Below are 19,183 nucleotides of genomic sequence, written 5' to 3'. Positions count from 1 at the left end.
TGGGTCCTTGCCAGGACTGTGAGGACAGGGAGGAAGTGCTGGCTTTGTGTGTGACCTGCCACAGGAGCCTCCTCAGTAGTAGTAGAGGCTGCTGTGCTCTGGGGCTCTTGTTCCTGTTCTGTTTCAGGCTAGATTCAGGGTTGATGGAATTTCTCCTACGGGTTGGGGAGCTAGGGTGTTAGAGAAATGAAGAGGAGTCTTGAATTCTGTCCTTTGTGTGCTTTCCAAAGCACAAATACACCCACCCACCCACTGTTGCGTGTTGGAGACAATACGCACCCCGAATATGTAATTGTGCAAGGACTTGGCACTCCAGGGTTCTGCCCCTCTCTGTCCTTTTTGACTCTAAGGGTTTTTTCTTTTAAACTCAGAACAACGGTTGTAGTATTAATGAGTTTGGGCCCGGCGGGACTTTTACAGTGAGGAAGTGTCCATTCTCTCTTGTAATCTGGGTGTTTTCATGTACCTTCTAAGCCAAATGTTGGGATTTGCGGGCACTACTGGCCCCAAACCAGGAGAATCATTGGCTGGGGCCAGAACTGCACTGGCCCCACCTTTGAGAAATCCGAACTCTTCATCCTCCCCTTCTGTGAGGCCCCTCGTCTGCTTTTGGGCTCGGCTTAGTCCAAAGATCCCATCCTTGTGGGGGCGGCTCCGCCACCTTGAGCTTTTGGCTGTGTTTATGGTTCCTCCTTCTGGAAGACATGACTCCGATTTTCCGAAACTCTTTTTGATTCTACTCCCATTCCTCCAGGAGCTGGCTTCCTGTTTTTATTTCTTAAATAGGCTTTCTCCTGGCGTGGAGGTAGTGATTTTTATCCCGGAGTGATTTTATTCACCGTATTAATTAGAGTAACGCTAGCTGTGGTAACATATCTCAAAATTTCAGTGACTCTGTATTGCAGAGCCTTATTTCTTGTTCATGTAGCAGTCCAGAGTGGGTGTTCCTGGTTGGTGGGTGACCTTCTTCCACAAGGAAGAAGAGTGATTCAGGGATCCAGGCACTTTCCATCCTGTGATGCCACCGTTCCAGCTGGCGGAAGGGAAGGAGTATGGAGAGGGTGCGTCCATCTTTAACTGCCCTGACTCGGATACCACTTCCCACCCACTTTCCGTTGGTGAGAACTAGTCATGTGATCCCGCCTAGATGCAAGGGGGCCTGGGAAATGAAGTCCTGGATGGGAAACCAACCGCTCTTCAGTGACTTTACAGTAGGAAAGGGCGTGAATCTTTGGGCAGCTATCCGTTTTTCCCACATACCTTGACTTGGTTTCATTTAAGAGACAAGAAAGCCAGTAAGTGGGGGAGCCAGGCTTGAACATAAGTTTGATTCCTGCATGTAGGAGACATCTGTTATGTGGCTGATGAAGGTGGAGGTGAATGGGGGGCATACCTGTGTTCCTTGTTCCCTCAGAGTTTATAATCCACTTGTGCAGACCAGATGTGCACAATCTCTGTACAGAATAAAAGAGGTTGCTTGGCAGTGTGGCAAAGGCATGGGCTTTTGAAAGTCAGACCTGAGATCAGATCTTGGCTCTAACACTTAGAGCAGTGGTGTCTTGGTTGGGGGGTGGTGGTAAGTAAGTAATTTACTTCTCTGAGCTGCTGATTCTTCTTCTTCTTCTTTTTTTTTTTTTTCTTTTTTTAAATCTGTAAATGGGAAGGATGCTACCTTCCAGAGCTGCTGTTGGGGTTAAAATTAGGGGAAATGAAGATAGTTATTGGCAAGTAGTCAGTCTTAGCCAGTATTATTTGTTATCATCACCCAAGGTGGGGAGCATGGATAATGCCATTGTGGATGGTTCAGTAAAATTCAGAGGTGTGGGAGAGCTCTGAAAGCTGGATGGGTCAGAAAGCTTTGTGGAAGAGGGCATGTTTGAGCTGAATTTTGAGACATGGCTGAGGCTTTTTTTTTATTTTCTGTAGTTTACTGATATGCTTTATTTGGCTGTGTTTTTTTTAATTGTTTGAATTAGATGCCAATGTTTAAAAATTGAGTGATCTCTCACGAACATACATATATTAAGCTTTTCCTGAAATATTGAAGGTTGGCGACATGTGGTGCCCATTCCAGCGTGGCAGGAATCAGAGCTGAGGAGGAGCTGCTCTCTCTAGAAGAGACAGCCTCTTGTCCTGCTTTACTCGTTTAGTTTACCTGCCTGTACCCTCGGGCTTTTGAGTTTGAAACCCCAGTTATAATCCCTTCTGGCCTTTTTCTTGTCGGATAAAGCGTTAGTTTCCTGTTGCTGCTGTGACAAACTTAGTGGCTTACAACAACACAAATTTATTACCTTACAGTTCTGGAGGGCTGGAGTCTGCAGTGGTCAGCAGGGCTAAAGTGACTTCTGGAGGCTCTCGGGAGAACCCGTTTCCTTGTCTTTTCCGGTTTCTAGAGGGCACCTGCATTTCTTGGCTTGTAGCCCTTTCTCTGTCTTCAAAGAGGTGGCTAAGGTCTTAACTACGGAGAAAGGTTCATCTCTCCTCCTGCTTGTTCCTTTATTCTGCAAGTATTGGTTGCGGGCCTAGTGTGTGTCACCTGTGCCCTGTACAGGGACAGTGACACACAAGACAGACAAACACCCTGATCTCATGGGACTTACATTCTGGGGGGCAGGACAATAACAGTGTAAAAGAGTCATTAAGAAGAGAAACATCTAGAAAAATGCGCTGTACAGAGAGGTAGAAGAGGCTGAGTGGCTACTGTAGCTGCATAGTCTAGGCAAGCCTCTCTGGGGAGGTGACATCTGACCTGAAATATAATGATGGGCAGGAGCCTGTCATGCCATGACCAGAGGGAGACTTTTATAGGCACAAGGAAAAGCATGTGCAAAGGCCTTGAAGCAGGAATGAGGTTGGCAAGCGCAAGGAGCAGAAAGCAGGCGGTGCGGCTGGAGCGCTGAGTGGGAGGACTGTGGGAGGAGAGCAGGCCGGGACCAAGCTCTGCCTCGGGCACTGGGCTGGGGTTTGGATTTTATCCTAAGTGTGATGGGAAGTCTCGGGAGGATTTTAAGCAGGATGCTAACATGATATATACACATTTTGAAAAGCTCACTCTGAGTGTGTGTGTGAAGAGTGGATTGTAGGGACAGTGGTCCAGGTAGAGATGAGGGAGGCTTGGACGGGGACATATTAGAGATGGAGAGAAATGGACAGTTTTGGAGAAGAAAGCCAACGGCTGTGTTTCTTTGCGGCTTTTTCCTAGTATGCTAAGGCTTTGGCTTATTTTAGGCCTTTTGCTGTTCTCTAGGGAGAATGTTCCCGGGCTTTGCCAGCTTCATGGCTGGGGGAAGAGTGGGAGGCCCGGGCCCAGTGCTTGTCTGGCCTCTGCTTAGCCTGTTGGTGTGAAGGTGACAGCTTTGGTCAGTGATGTCTTTCTGGCATGTTGACCACTTAGGTCATGTCTAGACGTTCTTGCTCCACCCTCATCTCGATCCCAAACCAAACACATCCACCTGCTGTTAATTCCATCTCCCTTTGGAGAAACTCTTCTCCTGCCTTTGCTGAGAGGCAGCTCCAGGTAACCCCTGGGGGGACGTGAGCCTCCGCCCCGGCTTCCCCAGGTAGGGGTGGGGCACTCCTCGAGAGCTGTGTCCCTTCGTGCCAGAGCCCAGCCAGGCCGAGCCCCTCACCTGCCTCCTCACTGTGTGTCGGGTGGGAGAGCACCCGGCCGGGGGGACCTCCTTGGTGGTCCAGAGTGCCCCCTCTGTATTTTCCCCATTGTGTACTCTGATTTTTAGCACAAGGTTGTTTTTGTTAACTGAGTTTTCCCAGCCTCTTAGCTGCTTTTTCACCACTCAGGAGGAAGAGATTAATATCATCTCTTCTGTTGCATATACGCAGCACTCCCAGGTTTCTGGTGAGTTGTTCTGAACATTCACTTACTGTTCCTCACGACAGAACTAGGAGAAGGGTATGAACAGACTCCCCCGTTTTGGCCTTTTTTTTTTTTTCAGTCTTGTTCTCACTAATTCCTGGGTGAATAAACAAAGGAGGGCTCTATGGTTCATAATTGTAGCTGGAGGCCACTTCTTTTTATGTCCTTAGTGCTATCTGGTCAATGTTCCCTTGTGTTTTCGGGATCAAACATTTGCTTGCCATTGCATTCAGCAATCTGAAATGACCCGTTGTAGAAATGAGGAACTGAGGCTGAGAGAGGTGAGGAGACTCATTGCAGACCACGGAGCTGGGCCTGCTAGAGGGCAGGTGCGACCGAGAGCTCTCAGAGCTCCTTCATCCTGCCATCATGATTCTTCCTGCTGACCCTTCCAGCACCTCTGTGGGTCATGGTCTTGTGACTGGCCTGAGGCTGCGATTGTGGCTGCCTTGGTGAAAGGGGCAGCTCTCATCCACGCGGCAGGACTAGAACCTGGGAGCCATTTTCCCCTACATCATGTTGACTGCCCCAGAATACCTTGGGGTCCAGCCAGCAGCCCCCTTCTCTATCCTAAGCATTCTTAACCCTGCCTAGTCCTTTAGCTCAGGAAAAACCTGCTAACAGGAGATGGAGCAGTGGCTCTGGTCTCAGGTAGATCAGATCCTGGCCCTGCTATTGACGTGTTAGTTACTTAACGATTCTGTGTTTGAACTTCAGTTTTCTCATTTGCTATTGGTCTTATCCTGGAGAGTTATTTTGAGGATGGGATACAATGTGTTTTATGGGGGCAGCATGGCATAGGGCTTCAGAGTTGAGGCTCTGAAACCGCCCAGGTTCAAATCCTGCCTCTGCTACTTATTAGCTGTGTGACTTTGGACAAGTTACTTGACTCTCTGTGCCTCACTGGCTATTACCAGAAGTTACACAATGTGACCTCGTACCCTTTCCCCAGGAATGGGAACCTCTTACCTTCTTAGCCCTAATCCCATTCCATTCAGAGGCAAGGGATTATCGGCTGGGAAGGACCTGGATTTGAACATGATGTTTTATTTTGCTGAAGCCTCCTGGGTTAGAGGAAGCATTTCCCTTCGTTCCCTAACAGGAAGGGACAGGATCTGCGTGGGAGAGATTGGTGACACTGCCTTGGATGGGGGATACAAACAGGAAGTTCAGAAATAAGCTGATATCTAAAGAGACTTAAGTTAGAGAATTATTGGCACATAAAACAGAAATTCGGGCTTTTGAGAAAAATAACAGATGCCTAAATGTCAGTGGCAAGGAAGGGAGAAGGCTATTGGTTTGTTTTTTGAGTAAGGTCTCAGTGAGGAAAGAGCAGTTTTGATCTGTTTCTCTTGACTTGCTTTGTTCTCCAGATGAAAAAATTGAGGTTAAAGGGAACAGCCCTTTAGCCCTTAATTAATTAGGGTCTTCTGTAGTGTGCGCTAATTAAAAAAAAAATGTTCAGCCTGCCTCTTCAGCTAGATTGGCAGTTCCTTGAAGGCAGGTGCCCAGCTTTTGCCAGCCTTTGCAGTCCTGCTGGGCTGAGCAGGAGTCGGCATGTGACTGATCAAGGTCCAATTCCTTGTCCTTTTTGTTTTCCAGAGTGAGTACATTGCTCCGTGTGACTGTCGGCGGGCCTTTGTCTCTGGATTTGATGGCTCTGCAGGTGAGTTTCTAAATTCTCTCTTTGTTCTTTTGATACTTTTGTTTGCCTCTCAAAAATAACTAGACCCAGTTTCAGCCTGTGATATAGAACCAAAAAGAAAATGCAAACCAGACGTCCCCACTGAGCCTGTGCAGAGGGGATGTGGTCCCGGCATCCCCAGCTCCTAAGCTTACATTTTAGTGTCTCTTTTCTCTATGCCTTTGCTTTTCAAATCTTAAAAAATGTTACTTAAAAAATGGTTTTGAACTTTTTATTAACTGTAACATACATACAGAAAAGTGTATCAATTAACCTGAATACCCCTGTGTAACTACCACTCCAAATAAGAAGTGGGACACTAATAGCATCCTTAAAACCCCCTCCTTAGCCTATTGGTCCTGTGTAATTGTCTAAGCGCTTGACTTTTGGTTTCTCTGTTTTCAGTTTCAGCTTAAATAACAAAGATGAATGTTGAGCTACGTTGTTGCCCTGCCCTAACTTTCCCAAAGCTGTTGTGCCCTTGAGTTTTAGGATGGGTTCCCCACTTCAGACTCCCATCCTTCAAGCTGCTAGACTTGGTGCGAGCCCCTCTCCTCGCAGTTAGCGCACTGCTTCCGTTGATGTAAAAGGCACTTTAGGATTGGTTTTGGCTGACACCTCTGCTGAAAGCCCTGAGTTCTGCTGGGCCTGTGGGAACTGAGGGCAGATAGAGGTGGGAGGCATAAACTCCTGGCTGGTGACCAACTGCTGCATCACAGTGAACACTGACAGCATCCAGGTGGTCTCTCTTGGGAAAGGTGAAACACCTCCTTTAGGGTGTCTGGTGGAGCAGATGGCTGTGATCACTGAGCAGATCCACCACTATCTTGTTGTTAATTACGAGACCCTTGTGGCCGCAGGTCCACAGACCTCTTTCTACTGGCCTTGACTCATGCTGTACAAGTGGGGTCCTTTCTGTACAGGGACCAATACCCAGGCTGACTCAGGACTGTTTCTTTCAGAGCTTGGCCCACAGCTGGTTTTCAGTGGTATCATCTTCTCTTCCTTGGAGGTTCTCTTGGAGTTAAAGGCCCCGCTGCCCCACCAGAGGCCCCACCAGAGCGGTGGTGAGGCCACACGCGATCTGGTGCCCCTCACCGTGCCTGCCTGCCTGCTGCCGTTTTGTGCAGCTTCTAGGTGGTGGTCAGAAACCTTTCTCATCTCTTTGCTCCCCTGCTGTAGGCACAGCCATCGTCACAGAAGAGCACGCGGCCATGTGGACTGATGGGCGCTACTTCCTCCAGGCTGCCAAGCAGATGGACAGCAACTGGACGCTCATGAAGATGGGTGCGTAGAGGCACAGCCGTCTCAACTTTAGTTGGCCAGCTCTGGCAGGGGACCCTAGGGCTCCTCAGGGCTTCTGGATCCTACCCCTTTTATGGGGCCACGGGCCCCTTTTAGAATCCAAGTTGTCTTAGTCTGCTCAGGCTACCAAAACAAAATACCATAGACCGGGTGGCTTAAACAACAGAAATTTACTTTTTCATTTCTGGTGGCTGGAGGTCTGAAATCAGGGTGCTGTTGTGGTCAGGTTCTGGTGAGAGCTCTCTTCCTGGCGTGCAGACAGCCTCCTTCTCACTGTATCCTTACATGGCTGTGTCTCTCTGTTCCTCTGCTTAGAAGGCCACCGGTCCTCCTGGATTAGAATTCTACCTTATGACTTCATTTAACCTTAATTACCTCCTAAACCCCCTGTCTCCAAATATAGTTACATTTGGGGGAGGGCTTCAATGTATGAATTTTGAGGGGACAGAGTAAAGTTCATGGCACAAGGAAAACCAAGAAAATGACATGCTGATATACACATACCATTACGCGTTCAATTTTGGCAGATCCTGGTTCAGGATACTCATTTCAGTGAGGAGAAACTGAGGGCCAGAGAGGACAGTTGCTTTGCTGCAGCTCACATAGCTTGCTGTGCATTTGATTCATGCACTGGGGCCTTTCCTCTTTGCTGCCTTGTGATTCAAAGTGAGATAAAGGTAAGGGGCCATTGGCAATTGAAGCTAGGAAGCTCTCCCTCTGAGGATCCTGACTTGCTTCTGGCAGCTCAGCCACAGGGCAAGAGCATGGGTCTGGAACTTTCTTGGGCAAGTTGCTTCACCTTCAGTGCTTCAGTTTCCTCATATGTGAGGTGGAATAGTAATAGTAAGTACCACATAAAACGGTGAGGATAAAAGAAATAGTATATGGGAAGTATAGAGCTCAGTGTCTATTGGATAATGATTGTGTGTGTGTGTGTACTCTTGTTTTTTCATTTAATTTTGTGCTGTATTTTTCCCTGTCACTATAATAGTCTTTTGAAACATGATTTTAGTGGTTGTACAAAGGTCTCTGCCTGCTGAATTTTGAACTTGGACAATAGAAGGAGGGAAAAGGGGCTACCAGGGCTGAGTGAGGAAGAGAAGATGAGGCCAAATCCCTGATATTTCTTGTTTGTAGTTGGAAGTAATGAGGAAATCAGGTTGTTACCAGACTCATGGTTCACGGAACAGAGGGCTGTTGACACTCTGTTGAGTTGAGTTGACTCCAAGATCCAAGCAGTTAGCCTACTGAGGTAGCGTGTGTGTGTGTGTGTGTGTGTGTGTGTGTGTGTGTTTCACACACTCCACATATATAAGTGTTGTTTGTCTTAGGGAGGGAGGAATTAGGAACGTTTTTATCCTGGCAGTGGATTTATTTTAAATTTCCGTTTCTCAAAAGTCTTTTTTAAAAATATAGAAACATCAAAGCTACAGGTGGTTGTTGCCCCAGTTGTTCTCCCTCTTCTCTCTCTCTCCCTCTCTCTCTCTCTGTCACACACACACACACACACACACACACACACACACACACACACACACACACACACAGAGGCACTTGGGGTTGTAGGGCTACTATAAATGGATAGGCCAGTAGACCTTTAAACTTTTTGATTACATGCCTCTGTTGACGGTATATGCGCCCAGTCCATCTGTATTTCAAATACAAGCAAAGATTAATATCTTATTTTTTACGAAAAATTAGAAATGGGAGTCCTAATACTTTCTGCTTGTACCCCAGTGGATCATTCAGTGTGCCTCTGGGGTGTGGGCATCTCTCTTTGGGGCCTAAACTCCAGCTGTTAGATAAGTCAGCGCTTTGGGGGTCAGAGTGTCAGAGGAGCGAATACTGTCTGCCTGTCCTCTAGAACAGCCCCAGCAGATGAGTCCTTCTCCCTTCCAAGCCCCTCTCTAGTTTCTGCCCTAAGCTCACCTCCTCACTGTCTCTCCTGTGTAGGGAGATTCTGGTAGATGTAGTTGGGGAGTGGTTCATCCCTGGGGTTTTTGCTAAACATCTGTCTGCTAGGAGATGATATGACTTCATCCTGTGAAAGTTATACTAGGGGAATTAAAGAAACTTTGTTAGTAAGTGGCTTGTTTAGCGGTTTGAAAAAAATAGAAAAGAATCAAATAGCAAAATAACAACTCAGTGCCAGCTTCTAGGCAGTTTTTTTTTTTTTTTTTTTTGCGGTACGCGGGCCTCTCACTGCTGTGGCCTCTCCCGTTGCGGAGCACAGGCTCCGGACGCGCAGGCTCAGCGGCCATGGCTCACGGGCCCAGCCGCTCCGCGGCATGTGGGATCTTCCCATACCGGGGTGCGAACCCGGTTCCCCTGCATCGGCAGGCGGACGCGCAACCACTGCGCCACCAGGGAAGCCCTAGGCAGTTTTTTAGAACAGATTCATGAGCTCATTTCTTTCTTTCTTTTTTTTTAATATTTATTTATTTGTTTGCTTTTTTTGGCTGCATTGGGTCTTAGTTGCGGCACGCGGTGTCTTAGTTGCGGCAGGCTCTTCGTTGTGGCGTGCGGGCTTCTCTAGTTGTGGCGCTCGGGCTCCAAAGCGTGTGGGCTCTGTAGTTTGCGGCACACAGGCTCTCTAGTTGAGGCGTGTGGGCTCGGTGGTTGTGGCACTTGGGCTTAGTTGGCATCAAGGTGGTTGAGGCATGTGGGATCTTAGTTCCCCGACCAGGGATCGAACCCACGTCCCCTGCATTGGAAGGTGTCTTCTTAACCACTGGACCACCGGGGAAGTCCCATGAGCTCATTTCTTTACAAACCTTTGAACTTCCCTTCTGTGGTTATGTGGTTATCAGTACTCGCTAGGGAGAATAGTAAAACAGTACTATTTCAGAATATGTGAACTCTTGCTCTTAATATTTTACCAAAATGTTAATTGTTTAGCAAAAATTTGATGAAAAAAGTATACATCCGAAACATACAAGATACTGGGTCGAATTAAAGAAAAACGGGGATATAAAAATAACTTTAGTTCCTTTTTTGAAGCTTATTTGGTGTCCTATGACTGTTTGCTCTTGGTAGTTGGGAAGCCCAGGGAGCCAGTTAAAGACACGATGTTGGGCTCCTGTGTGTCCCTCTTACAGTCTTTGGATACGTTTCTCTGCTGCCAGTCAGGCCTGGTTGTCTGGCGGGGGCCTTCACTCTGCAATGCTGCCCTCCAGATCGGGAGGGCACTGTGGTGTGTGTTCCCCTTACCTGGTGTGCAATGTAAGGGAGGCTTCCAGCTCCAGCCTTCACCATATCACCACCCACCCTCTCATCACCAGTAGTGGTAAAGTGACCAAAGGCTGATACAAGACGATCTTCACGATGACACCATGTACCTGTATTGCAGCAATTCCTGGGATGCCTTTTACCAGGGGTCTAATGAAAATCCTGTTTCTTTTTTTCTTCTGTCTCACCCATTCCTTATATACCATCTTACTTTATGTTTTCCTTTTATAGCATCTTACACTTTTCAGAGCCTTCCAGGATTAAGTGAAGTTCAGATTTTCCAAGTGCTGTCAATTCTCTTTGAAGAAGGTGCTTAATAAAGACCCTGCTATCATGATGTTGGTGAATTGCCTCCTTCTGGATAGGACAATGAACCTGGGTCCCCTGGGAATTGTTTCTCATCAGTTCTTCCCTCTGTAGGTCTGAAGGACACACCAACTCAGGAAGACTGGCTGGTGAGTGTACTTCCTGAAGGATCCAGAGTTGGTGTGGACCCATTGATCATTCCTACAGGTGAGTAAGCTTAGGCCCTTTCATCTTGGGTGAGGAAGTGAGTTGTAGAGGCCTCTCCATCCTCCTTGTTTGCTTGTGGGTTGTGGAACATTTGGGGGCTCAGCATGATTTGATATCACAACAAAGGTCAAGGTGAGGAGAAGAGGTAGCACAGGGCCATGGGATAGCCTTTCAGAAGGTGCCAAGCCCTGCTGCCTGTAGAGGGTGTTCAGTTCATAGCTAGACCACATGTGTTTCTCCTCAGATTACTGGAAGAAGATGGCCAAGGTTCTGAGAAGCGCTGGCCACCACCTCATTCCTGTCAAGGAGAATCTTGTGGACAAGATCTGGACAGACCGTCCTGAGCGTCCGTGCAAGCCCCTCATCACACTGGGCCTGGATTACACAGGTCAGAACCACGGCTGTGCCCAGAAGGCCCCCGACCATCGGCCCCTTCACCTAAACGAAAGTCCTCTGAATCCAGGTCGAGCTTGAGCTGATTGGAGGATTTTGCCCTGCCCTGGCACATGAGGCAGTTGTTGCAGCAGGAGTTCAGTTTGTTTCCACAGTTGCCACCTACTTGCCACCTACTTTGGCATAGTTTATTCTTGCAGAGCTCTTCTGGGCAGACCTGTGGGTGCTGCTGAGATGGCTTTTTTACCATTCAGTTGCTAACTGCCCCTCTAATGTGTCTAATATTGGAAACAGACTAGAGGTTTCTTTTCTTTTTTTGATTTAGTCACCTTGAGAGTTTTATTTCTTTCCTTAAATTTTTTTTTCTTCTCACATATTTATTAATCCACAATCAGTGTCAACAGCTGATTGGGTTGTATACACACCCCAGCCTTAGCAGATTGTCTTTTGTTTTGTTTTGTTTTTTAAATAAATTTTTACTGGACTGTAGTGAGCCTAGAGGTTTCTAGATTCCATTTCCTTTTCTTCTGTCAGCATTTGTAGGTTTACCTTCCCAGGCCCCCTCCTTCTATCTATCCTCTGCTTTAGTAACTTCGGGGTGTGGGTGGGTTTCTTTGGCTTGTGTGATAGTGGTGAGTGAGGAGCAAGTTCTGTGAACATTTTGTGGGAGATGAAAGTGTGATTTGTGGAAGAGTGAGGAGTGCAAAGGGAAAGGCCTGGGAGGTGGGGCTGCAGGGGAGGCAGCCTTGCTGTAGACACGGCAGAGGAGAGGTGGATGGGGGATGTCTGGAATGTGGGCACATTGCCCAGAGGGGTCCTGGGAAGAAAGCATTACAGCCCAGACTCTCAGTCAAGTTTTAAACAGCATTCCCGAGCTGGTCTTCAAAGCAGCGTTTAGTTGTGGGGACAGCCCCCAGCTTGCTTTCCTTGTGACACCCTCACCTGAGGGTATTACAGATTAGGGGGATGGGTCCAGTGAGTGGCCCAGGGTCAGCTAAACATTTTCCATCAGCGTGTTTTGAGTTTTGTTCAACTGAAGCAGAGGCTCTGACCTATTGCTTATAGAAGGGGGAAGAGCAGGTGTGGCTGGTAAAACTTCTGTTCAGCAGACACATGAGTGCCTGCTGTGTACAGGACACTGCTAGGTGCTGGGCGAATAAGACAGATGCCTGCTGTGTTCACAGGTGGCTGCGCCCTGCGTTACATGTGCTGTTTCATGCTGGGTGGTGGTGATGGGATGAGCTCCTCTAGGACCCCAGTTTCATCCTGGGGAGAGCAGGGAGGCCGTGGCTGTGTCTGACAGTGCAAGTGTGGTTTGGAAGTGGTTGTCACACTGAGTCAGACTGTAGAGAATTCCTCGGTCTTAGCACTGAAAGGCAAGTCTCGTATCTCTGGGAATGTAAAGTGGTAGGTGATATTCCCCTGACCTCTAAGACTCGGTGAGTTCTCTCTGCTGGGTAGTGTGTTCTCAAAGCTCCCTGTACAGAAGTGTAACTAATTGCTGGGGTTTTTTTGTTTTTTTAAAAAAAATTATTTATTTTATTTTTGGCTGTGTTGGGTCTTCGTTGCCGTGCGCAGGCTTTCTCTAGTTGCGGCGAGTGGGGGCTACTCTTCATTGCGGTGTGCAGGCTTTTCATTGCGGTGGCTTCTCTTGTTGCAGAGCATGGGCTCTAGGTGCGCGGGCTTCATTAGTTGTGGCACATGGGCTCAGTAGTTGTGGCTTGTGGGCTTAGTTGCTCCAAGGCATGTGGCATCTTCCCAGACCAGGGATCAAACCCATGTCCCCTGCATTGGCAGGTGGATTCTTAACCACTGTGCCACCAGGGAAGTCCCACTAATTGCTGGTTTAATTGTCTTCCCTTCTAGATTGTAAGCCCCATGAGCGCAAGGACTGCATGTAGCTCAGAGCTGTAACCACAGTGACCAGCATGGTACCTGCAGATATCTAGGCCTGGGAAGTGTAGATGCTTCATAGACATTTGTTGGATGAACAAATGAATTACTTTTTCTTTGGGGCAGTCAGGGCTCTTGACAGTCACCTAGCTTAGAGTCACTTCTCATGTATGGGGCTTGAATCTGGGCCTTCTTTCTGCTCAGATAACATGCTCCCTGGGATATGGTGCTGGTTAAAAATGTTTGGAATGGGTTCTTTCACTTGGCTTCCGCAGGTCCCTGGGACCAGACCAGGGCTGGAGTCGCAAGTACGTTTGTTTCTTGCAGGCATCTCCTGGAAGGACAAGGTTGTAGATCTTCGGTTGAAAATGGCCGAGAGGAACGTCGTGTGGTTTGTGGTCACTGCCCTGGATGAGATTGCATGTGAGTGCTCTGGTTTCACCGTTGGGGTGTGTTACCCAGTCTCTGCATTGGTTCTCTGGGAATCTGTGTGTTCATGCAATTCAGCTTTCTGAGTGGCCAGGGAATAAGCAAAAGACTGTCACCAGTGGGGTATATGATATGCCGAGTAGGATGGAGAAGTAATTATAGGGAGTCGGGGAGGGGAATGTAGCTTGGTCTGGAGCTGTTTTACAGCCAGGGGCTGATGTTAAATCTGTGATGATGTCCCCCTCTGGCCAGTCTACTCAGGACTGTGACATCTCTGAGGAGGGACATTTCCAACAAACTTTTGGTGCCTGTCAACATTCGGGTGTCTCTATGGGTATAGAAGTAAGATCATAGGAGGTATTTTTTTCTTTATCCTTTTCCCGTATATCCCCAAGTTCTTCACAATGAGGATGTTCTAGACATATTTCTACTTCAGAAAACTCAGGAACTGAAAGTTCTTCAACAAGCCTTTTGGTACAATAGCAGTTTTTAATCTTTAGACCTTAAACTATCCCCATGGAATTGTTCAGTGTCTTCTAGAACCTGAAGGAATCTTCTTATTCTGTCTGCTATTTTCTGACTGGATTTGACCCAGGGCACCTGAGACAAGGCACTGCCTTATCCTTTTATTTTTCTCACTAGAGAAGGAAAGTTTACTGCACAATGTCCTAGCTCTCTAATCCCCAGTTCCAAACTTTGTCAAGAGTGTCAGTGATTTATATCCCTAATTAACTAAGTAACTTTAACATCAGAGAAAATAACATATAAAGCTAATTTCTCTCCTTTATTATTAAAAAGACACACATTTCCATTGCGGAAAACCTGGAAAGTGCAGAGGAAGTAGAAAGAAGAAAAAAAATCACCTAAATTTTCTTACACACAGAGAATCACAGTTAACATTCTGCACATGTATAATTTTGTAGCTAGATTTTTTCCAGTGTATCGGGATACTCTGAGCATACATAAGCATAATTTTAAGTGAATATTAAATATCTCATCATATGGTTGTATCATAATTTACTTAACCATTCCCCTACGTATGCCCTTTGGAGTAATTTCCAATTTTCTCGTGATTTTGTTACATCCATCAAAGTCTTGGTGCATCACAATCCATGTCTTAGTTTCTGATAATTTTCTTCCAACTTCTGGTTGGCTTTAGAGGTGGTGTTATGGATTAGGGGGTGTGTGCATGGCAGGGCTTTTGACCATTTTGCCATGTACCTGCCAGAAAGGTTGCACAGGGGTGTATGGATACACCCCTCTCGCCACACCCTCGCCAGCCCCAGGTGCTGTCATTTAAAAAGAGTGCTAGTTTGGTCTGATAGGTAGAACATGTTGCCTCATTGCTGTACTTTGCGAAGCCATGATTTTAAAATAGAGGCAGTGCTTTTTACGCCAGGGTCCTCTCTGCACTGTTATCCTCAGGAGAGCAAGCATTAGGCAGCTGGAAGCCCTCGGACGGGAGCTGTGCCCTCTGCTGGTCCCTCTAGTTTCTCCAACACGCAGAGACCTCGCTAGACCCCCTGACGCTGGCCAGGGCAGGCCCTCCACCCGGCCGTGGTTCCGGGTGGGCCGCAGGCTCGGGTTTCTTTCGTGGGCCGGGGCCCCGCTGACTCACTGCTTTTGTTCCTCTGCCGGGAAGCCCCGCCTTCCTGGGGCTCCTGACCCTCGCACAGAGGGCCTCATCTGGCCTCCCTCATGGGTGGGTCTCAGTTTTTCTACTCGAGGTCGTTCCCCTCAGAAGGGAGCGAGTGCTTGGCTCCCTCCCCTGTATTTGGGAGTGTCAGAGCGTTTTTCTGTAGCACGTCGTCAGGCCTGCTAGGCCTGGCAGGTCACCGCCAGGTGGACCATTTCAACTCTTGTCTGGAGGGCATTTGTTGGGTTTTCTGACTAATAACTCTTCCATCCCCTTCTCGGGGTGGTGATGCGGTAGCACAAGAAACAGTTCTGGTGCCATCATTTGGTGGATATGAGCAACTGCAGCTCAGAGGTGGGACCAGGAAGTGAGGCTCCCAGCTTCTCTGAGAGACGCCGCCCAGTCCTTCCCTAGCGAGTGGAAGCTCTTCCCTTGCTCTACAAGCTACCCCTTAAACTCTCACTCAGGCAGGTGACAGGAACTTATTTTTTTTCAGGGCTGTTCAATCTCCGAGGATCAGATGTGGAGCACAATCCAGTATTTTTCTCATATGCGATCATAGGACTAGAGACCATCATGTGAGTGTTGGCCCCGCGCCTGAAAGTCCTTCCCCACAGCTCCTCGGAGCCCCCGTCGCCCCCTGCTGGCCCGGGCCCGCCCGTCTCGGCCTGACATGCGCTAGTACGCTGCTCTTCTCCTGCCCTTTCCCTTTCCTGCCTCTCTTCCTTCCCCTTCTTGTCTTCCTTAACAATAGATATTTATTTATATCCTGCCTCTCTTTTAATCCTGAAAATGATTTGAAATCTCTGAAAGTCTCTGTAGTACTAGGAGAGAAAAAAAATAGGTGGTCGAGGACATCAGAACAAACCTGGAGAGAGTGAGGTTAGTTCACAAAATTCCTGCTGCAGAGTCTTGTTCAGGCCATACATTTGATTCCAGGTTTCCTAGCAGCCAATGCCAAGGGGAATATGGGCTCTGTTATACAATCCTGGGTCCACGATGCAAATAGACCCAGTCATTTGGTAGGTCAGAAGTGACACAGAAAAACCCCCTGAGCTGTGCCTTGTCAGTTTATCTTTTAAACTGCTGCTTGTGGCCAACCTGTCATTGCTCTTCTTATTTCGATGGCTTTCTGCATTCAGACGACGTATTTATTGCCTGTTATGTGCTAGGGTCTCTGTTAGGTGTTGGGGTGAACAAGACAGACAGGGTCTTGGGTTAGAGTTGCAGAGATGAGAGGTTTCCTCAGGGCATTCGGGCACATAGTGGGCACTAACTTGTCATTGGGGTGGGTACAGGTGTTATTGGAGGGGCCTGACCTGGTCAGAGGAGGCTCTTGGGGAAAGTAATATTGAGTCAGAGATAAAGGGTACATGTGGGTTAGCTAGGTGAGTAGGGGGCCACGAGGAAGAGGAACGGTGATCTAAGCAGGGGAAGCAGCATTTTCAGAGGCTCTGGGCAGGAGAGAGCGCAGTGTGCGTGGAGGACCCAGAGTGGTCCAGTGTGGTTGGAACCTGGAGTGGGAAGCCGGCAGGTGGGCAGGGCCCCCATAAGGAAGGCCTTGTGAGCCAGGTTCAGGAGCTTGGGGCTCTTGTCCTGAGGATGCTGTGGAGCTACTGAATGAGTTTTTCACACAGAACGACATGGTCAGGCTTGTAAATCATAAAGAATGTTATGATTGGAGTGAAATTATGGGGTGAATTATGATTGCTGCAAAAAATAGGGTGGATAGGGAAGATTGGAGGCAGCGAGACCAGTTAGGAGGCTGTGGCACTGATCCAAGTGAGAGACGGTAGTGACTTGAACCTGGGCAGCGACGGGGCCAGGCTACAGTGAAAGCTGGAGAGGTTTGAGGGGTGTTTAGGCTGTAGGTTCAAAGATCTCAATGTAGGAGGGAAGGAGGAGCATCAAGGAGGACAGTGCCTAGGTCCTGGCTTGGGGAATGGGGTGGAAGGTGACAGCATACACAGGGCAAGGAACACAGTTTGGGGAGCACGATTTGGGAAAGGCATGGAGGAAAGAGAAACTGCTTGGTTTGGATGCCGGGAGGTAGAGCCTGTCGCTTGTGTGTGGGTCCGTGTTCTTGTCCTCTCACTCCTGTGCCCGCCTTTTCTGTCACCTCACCTCTGGCCCCTCTGCAGGCTCTTCATTGATGGCGACCGCACAGATGCCCCCAGTGTGAAGGAGCACCTGCTGCTTGACTTGGGCCTGGAAGCTGAATACAGAATCCAGGTGCTTCCCTACAGGTCCATCCTGAGCGAGCTCAAGACTCTGTGCGCCAGCCTCTCCCCGAGGGAGAAGGTGTGGGTCAGCGACAAGGCCAGCTATGCCGTGAGCGAGGCCATCCCCAAGGTTGGTAGCCCCAGAGACCCATCTAAACCTGCCACTGCAGCTGCCAGGCCCTTTCCAGTCCCGGCATCGTGCAGCTTGTCTTTGAAGCAGAGGTTGTTGAGGCAGATTTCCAGGACTGGCTGTTGGGTCAGAGGTGTCGTCTCCCTGGATGAGCCCTTTGGGCTGGAGTGTGAGGCTTTTAGAACTCATTGAGTCCTGTGTTTTCCAAAACGTGACATGAGAGATGATTTTAGGTGGTACACATTCATACTTAGGTTTATTTAAATGTCTCTGTTTTAAAAGCGTTTTAACAGTTACAGAGAATGAACTAGTGGTTACCAGTGGGGGAGAGGGAAGGGGGGAGGGGCAAGATAGGGATATGGGATTAAGAGGTACAAACTACTATGTATAACATAAATAAGCTACAAGGATATAGTGTATAGCACAGGGAATATAGCCAGTATTTTATAACAACTTTGAATGGAATTTAACCTTTAAAAATTATGAATCACTATGTTGTATACCTCACACTTATATAATACTGTATATCAACTATAGAAAAAGTGTTTTAGTGTGTACTAGAAAAAAATATGATTAGCATATGAGACCATATATTATAAAAATTGTTTTCTTAAGAGAGAGTTGAGTTCAGTAACCTATGTTGATTGAAAGATAGTCTAAAGAAAAGTCTTAGTAAATAAGGGTCCAGGGGGTAGCAGCTAGGTTAAGACCTGTGCAGGTGGTATGAGAGTATCTGAAGTTTGGGAGACACTACTCTACACCCACCTCTCCCACCACAGTTCATAGTTAAGGAGACCTGAGGCCCAGGGAGGCTTTGGGAGTTGGGGATTTTTCAAAGGTCAAATGATACTGATAGTCCTGCGCCTTGACTGAGCCCCTGCTGGGTGGTGCTAAGCAGCTGACACCTTCCCCCTCATTTTAACTGAGGCCTGGAGCAGGAGTTCAAGGCACCTTAGTTGTAGCCTTTTTTTTTTTTTTAACATCTTTATTGGAGTATAATTGCTTTACAATGGTGTGTTAGTTTCTGCTTTATAACAAAGTGAATCAGTTATACATATACATATGTTCCCATATCTCTTCCCTCTTGCGTCTCCCTCCCTCCTGGCAGCAACATTCACGGTGCTTCTTGCGGGTGCCAGGGGTCATAATATGGATCTTGTTCTCCTCCAAAACTGTGATTTTGCCTTCTGAACTCTATGGAGGACTGCTGAGGGAATGGCACAGAGGATGAATTTTGTTTCCCACTCCCCCTCCCAGCCATGGAGTGGCTGTCTCAGTTGTATCTCTCAAAAGCATCTAAAAACGTATCGTACCCATAGTTCACTGGGGCAAGGGAAAGAAGATAAGGCAACCAGCAGAGAGCCCCGAAAGCCTGGGAAGGGTGAGTGTGATGGAGGAAAAGTCTTAGGGGAATAAGAGTTTTGAAGGGCATAGCAGAGATTCCAGAGTGCAATGCATATGCACAAGGTAGGACACAGGCTCAGTAAAGGTCTGACAGTAAGCCATGCTTGATATGTGGCTGAACTTCGGGCTCCTCAAAAGCAGGAGGTGAAAGCTAAGGCAGAGTTGGAGGCAGCCTGGCTAAGAATTGGTGGAGTGCCCCAGATCAGAAGCCCATCTGCACAGACTAGACAATATTGTTTTCTTTTCCTTTTTGGTTCTAGGACCTTTGGGAAATCTCTGTCAAATCACTATCGGACCACTGATAAAATAGAAGGACAACATCCGTGAACCCATACGATAAGGATTTCAATCTTTGCAAAAATACATATTCCAATGTGTGTATATACTACAATTTGTTTTTCCCCTCATCCCTTGATGGACAGATGGGTTGTTTCAACCTTTTGAATATAATGAATAATGCTGCTGTGAGCAT

The 19,183-nt window shown here is 47.7% G+C and overlaps 1 protein-coding gene across 5 annotated transcripts in view; it reads left to right on the top strand.

Moving 5' to 3' along the window:
* The window catches only part of XPNPEP1 (X-prolyl aminopeptidase 1), a 58,293-nt gene that overhangs the window by 19,431 nt on the left and 19,679 nt on the right, over positions 1 to 19,183 (top strand). For 4 of the 5 annotated variants that reach the window (XM_024121398.3, XM_024121399.3, XM_028481189.2 and 1 more), the window contains 7 exons: positions 5,477 to 5,540; positions 6,741 to 6,845; positions 10,512 to 10,604; positions 10,849 to 10,992; positions 13,218 to 13,313; positions 15,452 to 15,533; positions 17,097 to 17,307. In XM_024121398.3, coding sequence (XP_023977166.1) covers positions 5,477 to 5,540; positions 6,741 to 6,845; positions 10,512 to 10,604; positions 10,849 to 10,992; positions 13,218 to 13,313; positions 15,452 to 15,533; positions 17,097 to 17,307 — 795 coding nt within the window. The remainder of the gene's footprint in view (positions 1 to 5,476; positions 5,541 to 6,740; positions 6,846 to 10,511; positions 10,605 to 10,848; positions 10,993 to 13,217; positions 13,314 to 15,451; positions 15,534 to 17,096; positions 17,308 to 19,183) is intronic. The other variant, XM_028481187.2, reaches the window with a different exon arrangement.

Source organism: Physeter macrocephalus, chromosome 20, assembly GCF_002837175.3.
Source record: "Physeter macrocephalus isolate SW-GA chromosome 20, ASM283717v5, whole genome shotgun sequence".
NCBI classification, from domain to species: Eukaryota; Metazoa; Chordata; class Mammalia; order Artiodactyla; family Physeteridae; genus Physeter; species Physeter macrocephalus.
This window is presented reverse-complemented; position numbering and strand designations above follow the sequence as displayed.